This window comes from Alosa sapidissima, chromosome 8, assembly GCF_018492685.1.
Source record: "Alosa sapidissima isolate fAloSap1 chromosome 8, fAloSap1.pri, whole genome shotgun sequence".
In the NCBI taxonomy this organism is placed as follows: Eukaryota; Metazoa; Chordata; class Actinopteri; order Clupeiformes; family Clupeidae; genus Alosa; species Alosa sapidissima.
In genome coordinates this window covers 21,892,072-21,901,229 of record NC_055964.1, presented here as the reverse complement: position 1 = coordinate 21,901,229, position 9,158 = coordinate 21,892,072, and the positions used below count along the sequence as shown (strand labels likewise).

Here is a 9,158-nt window from a genome sequence, read left to right as displayed (position 1 = left end):
TATGTCTATACGTCTCGGTGTCCAATTCATTACAGCATTCAGCCTCGCTCAGTGCCTGCTCTTGTGACCGTCCTGCTCGCCGTCCAGGGGCCTGATCCAGTTAAACATCAAACAGATGTTTCAAACAGCCATCCACCTATTCATCTCTGCAGCTCTGCAGTTTCAATCAATACATACATGTACCTGTACAGACGTTACTTATAAGATTAAATGTACAAATTCAGTTTCAAAGTGTGATATTTTTTTTTGTACATTTGTTCAAACATAAGGTAATACATTGACTCTATACACAAAGAACAAAGCATTGAAACATTACGTAGCAGTAGACTTTCTTACTGTTAGTGCATTGAAAAAATAGAAGTTTATTTTGCAAACAGAAATGTGGTAGATCAGATTACATGTTATAGCATACACATACAGAGAGTAGTACTTAACAAGAGACATGTGTTTATATTGCACATATTAGGCCACTTAGAGGCTCAATGCAACAAACCGCCTCCAAACATGGAGTCTCCCACAGTTAATACACACCACAACGAGCTCAGTATGTTTGGGACGTTTAGTCTGGGACACCGAGAGATGCTACTGAGCTCAAGGATTGACATTTGCCAAATGGGAAAGATGTAATGCTTTTCTCCTGTTACCACATTGGACTGCAAGTGACTCCAAAACGACTGCATTTTGCGCAAAACAGCTGACTTTCAAATAAACAGGTTTGAATCAAACTGTGTGTGAGGTGTAGCCACAATCTGTTACTGGTTTGTAGACTGGACTTCGCCTCCAAAAGTTGCCCCAAAAAGGTACTGTACATGGCAGAGACGTGCCCTCCTTGTTTCACCCCTTAGGCTTTCTTCTCTCTGGAGTGTATTTCATCGGTGCTTTTCATGTGTTTGCCTGATTTTTATAACCTGGACAGGCCCATGGGAAAAGGCGGTTGCCAAGCGTGCTGATTGTTTGAGAGGGTGCTGATTGACCGCGGGGATGCCAAGCTAGTGGAGCCACTATGGTTTTTGTTTTTCATTTTCTGGGGCGTTGCACACCTAAATGGGAGATGTTACAGACGCACACATACACATGTGCGTGCGTGCTCGTACATACACACACATTCACAAACACAAACACACAAACACACACTCTCCCTCCCTAGCTACTAAAACTTTTGGAATTGAATTTTACTACTGCAATATTCTGGTCTTGAGTTGTATGAAAACCCTGTGACTCCACCACTACAGGCGACGTCAAAGAGAGTGAAAATGCAATTCTGGCATCAAAAAAGCTTTGACAGTGTGACTTTTAGCCATTTTTAAAGTTGTCACTTTCAACCATTTTTAAAGTTGTCACTTTTAGCTATTTTTTAAAAAGGGTCCAACCAGGTCAAGCTTAGCTAAAAGGAATACAACTTACCACAACACCCATAAGAGGCCAGGACAACAGGACACTGTAAACCGTATGCTAACTACACCAATAGCCAACACAACTGACTAATGATTACTCTCTAACACAGAGAAGTCAATACTAGAGCAATAACTGAGTTACATCCCCCATCCTAGACACGTCTGAGCAGTGGCCATTCCCCCTTCCCTGCCCTCCCTCCCTCCCCAGTGTAGGTCAGCAGATGCCTGTAGATGGGGGATGGTGTGTGTCTGCGTGCGTTTATGTGTGGTGTGTGTGTGTGTGTGTGGTGGGGTGTACACAAGATAAGAGGGAGAGTACACAGTCGTCCCCCCCCCCCCCTCCCCCCTCAGAGCACGGCCAGCTGAGCTGCAGTTTTCATGCTGTCTCAAGCAGGCCGCGGTGCTGCACCAGTGGCGGAATGCGAAGCGTGTGGCAGGCCCACTCTCACCACACTGCACCCTTTGTGTTCCTCCAGGCGCCTCCCCAAGCAGGTGGGACAGCTGAGGAGGAGGAGGAGGAGGAGGAGGTGGTGGAGGATACAGCACATGGGCTTCCCGTGTCCTTTCAGGGCAATTAGAGACATCGGGGGTAAGGTCTCGCTTTCTGTCGTGTTCGCCCCCCCTCACTCGCTCGCTCGCTCAAGGTAACAAAAACAAAGACAGGCATGAGGTTTTTCGTGTCCTTCCACAGCAGACTGGACAGTGCTCTGCCGTCCCGCGTTCTGTAGCCTATGTGGGACAGGATTTAAATAAACATTCCCATATAATCGGCTGTGGAGCATTCAAAAGAAGTGACAACACTGTCCCCTGGGTGTGGGCGTTTTGCGAGGGTCCGATTACATCATGGCCTGCTTCCCATACATTACTTTTTACTAAAGAATACAGTTCGGCCATAACACTCTTTTACATTTCCACCACCCAACTTCATTTCACAATAAGTTCAATCCTGTTAACTGAAGTTAATGAGTAAAGCTTTGTCCTTTTTTCATTTACTTCTTACTTCTTGTTTAGCTTTTCTGTCACTGTTTATTTATTTAAATGTTTATTTACAACAAAGCATTCTTATGACAGTAAAAAGATTCCCAACGTTTAAGCATGTCATCTGGCAGCTAGTTATTCTGTGTGATTCATACTGGCTGCGACACAAACACATACCAGCCCAACCCACAAATTCTGATGAGTTGGGCTCTATTTGGGCTTGTAACCATGACACAGCAACATCCAGGACAATTATGGGTAGGAACATCACAAATGATACTGGACAAATCTGATAATTGTTCAGTAACATACCCCAAAGTATTAAAGGTTTGAAAGTACTGGAAATTATCACACCATACTGCTACGTTGCAAAATATACCACAGACAAGGCTCAAATAAATTTCACAAGGCACCACAAAATATGTGTTTCAACAGCAGAAGGTGATATTTTAGCAGTTAATCACATGTAAGTGTTGTTAAACTGTTAAATATTTATTTAACAATAATTTCAAGGTATTTTAATCCCAGGACATAATGCAATTTCTAACAAAACAAAATGAAGGCCAAGTGTTGGGGCCATATCAAGGAAATGTCAAGTTCAAAATGTGGCCAAAAAATATCCATTTATCAAAATTTCCAATTAAATTATTAATTTATCAAAATCTTTTAAGTTTGCTCTGTAATGTACCCGTAGTTTATTAAAAAGTGGTTGTGACCCTTGACCAGGGGCTGGAGAATGTGAAAAAGGCAGAGTAGACGCATGCCACGGATCTGCCCTCCCATGCCATAGCAACATTGAGACAGCTGTCTTGCTGATGACAAAGCGCATGAACGCTCAACTGTTGCTGCTTGGACATTTAAACTTTAAAGCTCCACACAGCACGGGCAGCTGTGTCTTTCCGTGTGCACGAGTGTGTGTTTGTATCCATGTGGATCACTGCTGGGTCTCTCCTGTCGAGACAAGGTCTTTGGCTCTGAGGGAATACGCTCTGGAAGTCTTGCTCTTGCTTTCCAAACACTGTCAGGTCTTTCTTGCTGCAGGATCAAGTCCAAAATGGGGGCATATATTGCCAAGATGCTCTTGCCCATGATCAGCAGTCTGGTGTTTTTGCCTCTGACCAGCATAGCCACCAAGAGGGGATTTCACATGGAGGCTATGGTCTACTTCTTTACCATGTTCTTCACAACGGTAAGGGGGAAAGACTCAGACAGTTTGTGTTGAAATGAACTGTCTGAAGTTTGACATTTCTTGATTGTAGCGGTCATTGGTAGTCAACAGTATTATATGATATAATATAATAAGAGAGATGCTTTTGCCATGGATTCTTCCTCCAGTTGTCTTGTCACGGTACAAAAAAGTTGATTTGTATGGACTTATCTACCATCTGTTGATGTGATGTAGACTGAGTGGTTCGTAGTGGAAGGACATTATGTAGATATATTACTTACTATCTTACAAACATTGAATTCAGCTTTCACTAGACGCATATACACGGCAAATGACCCACAGGCATAAAACCTGTAAAATAATACCAAGGCCTGCATTGCATGCTCTTTTGTCACATAATGATATTAATCACATAATGATATTAATTAATATATAATATTGTTGAAAAGAATACAGAATGTCATAGCTGAGGATGACATCCGTGTCTCCCACAGATCTACCATGCCTGTGATGGACCGGGCCTGTCCATCCTATGCTTCATGAAATACGAAATCCTAGAGTACTTCACCGTTTACGGCACAGCCATCTCCATGTGGGTCACTCTGCTAGGTAAGGGTGTTTGTATTCATGTGATGGCCTACACAGAACACTGACGTTAACACAGATTGAAAGATGTTTTTTTCAGTGTGGATACCAAATGGATTAAATACAAGGCCAAAGGGACAAACATTAAAAATTGTGTCGATGTATTAAATATTCATTTTGATATTGAATACTAAAGATGATGGTCTAACCTCCAATATTACTACTTTACAACTATGATGCCAGGATAGTTTATTTAGTGTCAATTTCATGTGACCAAATATGTCAATCAAGTAAACATGCTCTTTCACTTTTTGTGAAAGCGTTGCAGCCCCCTAGTACGGCTGGTATGCCTGGTATGCCTGCACACACCCCATGCCCATCATTCATTGCATACTCTCTGTGTGTAGCATCATATTTAAATAGACCTCTCTGTCTTCTAGCACTGGGTGACTTTGATGAGCCTAAGCGCTCCACGCTGAACATGTTTGGAGTCCTGACGACGGCGGTGAGGATATACCAGGACCGCCTTGGCTACGGCATATACTCAGGCCCCATAGGAACAGCTGTGCTCATGATCACAGTCAAATGGGTGAGTGCAGGGACAAGGGGCCAAACACACCCACACACACGCATATGCATGCACACACACACTGCAATTAGCACAAACTAATTTGCCTGCCATTAGAGAAAAATGACGACTCTGTGGTTTAGGTAGGTCAGTTGGACAGTTTCACACTCTAGTCTGATAATGTGGAAACTGCTGGATTTTAGTCATGCCAACTCCTGAAGAGGGACATTCTGCAATAACCAGGATTAATATATCTGTATAAGCAACTAACTCACCAACCTGTGCAGACCAATGCGATTTTAATGAAATATCACTGCAAGTTCTGAGTTTATGTTAAACGTCTCGGAACGTGTCACCTTGCAGTTGCAGAAGATGAAGGAAAAGAAGGGCCTGTACCCAGAGAAGAGTGTTTACACGCAGCAAGTGGGCCCAGGATGCTGTTTTGGGGCTCTTGCTCTGATGCTGCGCTTCTACTTTGAGGTACCTGGTGATGTTTCTAGCAACATTTGCGCACCTCTGACTATTTGACAAGGCCAAAGTGTGACAGCTCATATCTGTGGCTAAAATTTCTCGATTTGTTCATGTGTGTGTGTGTTCCTGCAGGAATGGGACTACGCCTACGTCCATAGTTTCTACCACCTGTCGCTTGCCGTGTCGTTTGTGCTTCTGCTGCCGAAGAAGAATCGCTACGCGGGAACGGGACGCAACGTCGCCAAACTCAACTGCTACACCCTCTGCTGCTGTGTATGACACACCTCCTTATCTTAGCAAAGCTGTAGAGGTGATCCTTGCTTTGAAAGCTCACAAGTCGTAGGGACATGGCTTACAAGAGCCTGTTCAGAGGACACTTATGTTGTGCTGGCTAGTCCAGTGAACTGTAATGGCAACTGTTGGACTGCCTTTCTTTGAGTGAGGTCAGTTCTCTGATGGAGAGCTAAGTAAACTGGTGACTGGTGACAAAATATAATGGAAATAAACAAGCGAGAAGTGCACTCAGTCACGGTGCTGAAGGAATCAGGCAGCCTAGCGAGCTAACTCACTTGAACACCGCCAAATCCCATGTCTACACCAATCCTCTGACGCTGCTCTGTTTTGATCGCAGGTACCCCATCCCGGCAGGGCCAAAAACAATAAAAAGGATAAAGTCCAAAAGACCATTTGGAAGGTGCCCACACAAAAGTCTTGGATAAAGACAGGAAGTTCTGGGCTCCCGCTGCATGCAACTCCGCCAACCATCTTATAACATGGACGCTTGGGAGAGCGAGAGCCACCCTCCGGATCAGAAGATTTTACCTCAGGACTGCTAGGGCTCTGTGTGTTCAAGGTTAAATGCAGAAACAGCAAGGCACTGAGAAAGTGGATGAAATTAGCCCTGATATACTATTTTGCAGGAGGTCCCCAAAGTCTAGTTGACCTGATCACGAAAGGGCCACATCCAGGACAGCATCTACTGCTATCACAGTAATTATGCTCTCTGTGGGTTTACTGAGGGAAGGATTCACAACTTGGGACTGTTTTTGTTTAATAGGAGAGGGACACGTTAACTAGGTTTAAATATTAAGCTTTACATTTACCATCTACTTTGCACCACGGCAGAATTACAGAGACCAATGTTTTAAGTGTTTAGAGCACAAAAACGAAACTCACGTGGAAAATGTGCTGCTCTTAAAGCCATCAGTATCTTCATCTCTCCCAGAGGAATACATTGTTTTTAAAAAGTGTCTCTGTGGAAAGATTTTCTGTCTCTGTTTCCAGACATGGTGCTGTTAAATATTTTCAGGCTGCACCTTTATACATTTGGGGATTGTGAAGGCATATTTCTTTTATGTATAGTCATTGAGATCAACATGGCGAGAGCCTCAGCAATTTTTGTATTTAGGCCAAAAGATGTAATCGGCTGTAATTATTATATGCCACACACAAATCACCGGTTTGATGCATTTAATGCAGTGATATTCATTTGTATTACCAAGCCAGTTATGTAAATATATTTATGGCATTGTATCTAGTTTTCTACATAAACTGTAATAGTTATGTGTTTATTTAAAAGAATGAAATAAAATAAATGTAATGTGCTGTGTACTGTGCATGCATATTTCATGGTCTACAGAGAACAGACAGGACGTGGGGCTGGGGTGCACTTTGCCATGTCATGTCAGAAAGCAGCCGACATTTTCGTCAAACGTCAAAAAATATGATATTTGCCGTGGAATGTCTCCTCCACCTGCTCCAAACACTATCCAAGAATTACAGACATGTGTTGCATGTTTTAGACAAAACAGTCTCTTGACAAAGGTGAATGAAAATGGTCCACAATGGACTTTTTGACTGGGGGCCAGTGCCTTGGAGAAATATGTTTTTGTCTGAGGGCTAATCTGGCAGCCACAGAATCTCCTGGCCACCTTCCCAATCCCTGTCAAGAGAGAAACCCGAAACTTTTATTACGCCGGTGTAAAGCACTTCTGGACTCTCCGCCACCACCGACTGTTATTGAAGATTTCTCTTTTTTCCGCGCTTTGCGGTCCACACGTGCATGTAGTCTCGAGGAAACTCCCCTAAGTGCTAACACCACAGACTGGTGATGGAGCGCGAGTCTAATGAATCTTGCTACAGCACTGTGAGACTCTGCCAGCCACTAACATTTTTATGTAATAACTAGTGATTTAATGCGTTGAAGAGACTATACAAAGTCAGATCAGTCATCTGCTCCTGTTATATGAGGCTACACTTTCTTTAATTTATTACTTACCTAGCAGCTCTGTCTAGCCAATGCCTAGATTTTTCTGCCAAGTGTACTCATCCTATACATTCAAATACCTATTCTTTCCTTATGGTCTAATGTCTAGGGAAATGCTTGGCTACTCTCATGGAAAGCCATAATTAAAAGCAAGTAACGGGCATGTAATCAGGGAGTAGTTTTAATCAGGTAGGCCTAAACCATCTGTGGCAACCCATGGGCTTACACAAAGTAAAGTTTTACTATAAAAATCACATATATTGTCAGGGAATCCTTTCCACAAGGATGAGATTCAAACTAGACCTGAAATTTAAACTCTGGGCTTGTGTGTGCAAAATGTTATTATGACCACCATGCTTGAGAGGCAGCTAAACCATGTCCAGATCCCACTTACAGTGACAGCTGAGATTTGCATGAGATCCAAACAAGTTGCTAAATGCAGAGTTATGCAGAGAAAGGACTACAGTTCACTGTGGTGAGAGACCACGGGCTAGGCTACCCTGCGCAGGGAAAAGAGAGTGCAGAGTCCATCAGCTGTTGGCTGTCAGCTGCCAGTGCAATTGCTGTGGACTGCAGTGCTGACGGCAGCTGTGGCCTTGCTGAAAGAGAGAAAACGGCAGAGTTCAAAACAGCCTCTGCTTCAGTTCTAACCCCTAGTCGTTTAGCGTGTGCTTCAGAGACTCTTTCATCAAGAGAATTCTGAAGTCTCGTCTCTTTTTTTCCTATTTCATTTCATCTACCAGTCTGTGAGTAGAGTTTCCTGTCGCCGTGATGCTATCAAGCCACTTTGAAAGTTTGAGGTGTTTCAAAGTTGTGTCCTTATCAGAATTCGACAGATAACCAACCTGATGCCTACACTACAACCTCTAGCTAGACAGAAATTACGCCCAATATTTTCCCAAATGCAATGTTTTTCCCTTCAGGGAGCGTGAATGTTATTATCACCCAAAGGGCTCTTGTGGTGTTGCCTGGGAACACTCAAAGCAGTGCCTCTCAGTCACTTATTCATGGCGACTGCAGCCATAAAGTGGCACAAAATCTTTACCATCTAGAGCTATCATGTGTCACGCATACAGGCAAGAGGGAGCTGGGATCAAATAAACAACACCACTCAACAACCCAGTCACAAACAATTCTAGGTTAAAGTCTGCAATAATAAGTATTCATCATGCCACATTAAAAGTGCAGTCAGCGATCGTACGCGATTTCCAAGATTTTTTGTCACATTCAGCAATCGTCTCCTCACGATCCGCTAGCTACCCATTCCGTGTGTACACTCTAAAAAAACCTGGTCTCTGTGGGCAGCCCAGGCTCCGAAAACGGGAAACAAACAAAGTGGGGCAGCCTGTCCCCCAAACAAAAACAAACCCCTGTGTGTAGTTTCTCAGGGAATATACTGAAGGGAGGGATGAGCTACATTTTTGGTGTGTTTTGTTTGGTCCTTGGTTAAAATATAATGTGCATTGTTTTGGACAATAGCGTATGCTAATACATTTTTGATATAAACATAAACAAATTGGACTTCCTGTGTGTGTGCGACTGCATCTTTAAAGACCAAAAACAACTGTACCTTGACTCACACAATACTCTAAGAACATTAGAATGCAGGCAGACGGTTCATGCTACATCAAAGACTTCCTTCATAAAAAATGCTTTCCCCCATACTTACAATAACTCATTACGTTAACTTAAAACCCAGAAAACCTAACAAGTGTAAGGAAATACAGG

The 9,158-nt window shown here is 43.2% G+C and overlaps 1 protein-coding gene across 1 annotated transcript; it reads left to right on the top strand.

The window, feature by feature from the left end:
• Positions 1–3,426: 3,426 nt before the first annotated feature.
• On the top strand, positions 3,427–5,810 carry mymk (myomaker, myoblast fusion factor). The gene is made up of 6 exons (XM_042099911.1): positions 3,427–3,561; positions 4,035–4,149; positions 4,566–4,714; positions 5,057–5,173; positions 5,297–5,474; positions 5,796–5,810. Exons 1-5 carry the CDS (start codon positions 3,427–3,429, stop codon positions 5,441–5,443), a joined length of 663 nt encoding a protein of 220 aa, XP_041955845.1. The 3' UTR covers positions 5,444–5,474; positions 5,796–5,810.
• The last annotated feature ends 3,348 nt before the right edge of the window (positions 5,811–9,158 follow it).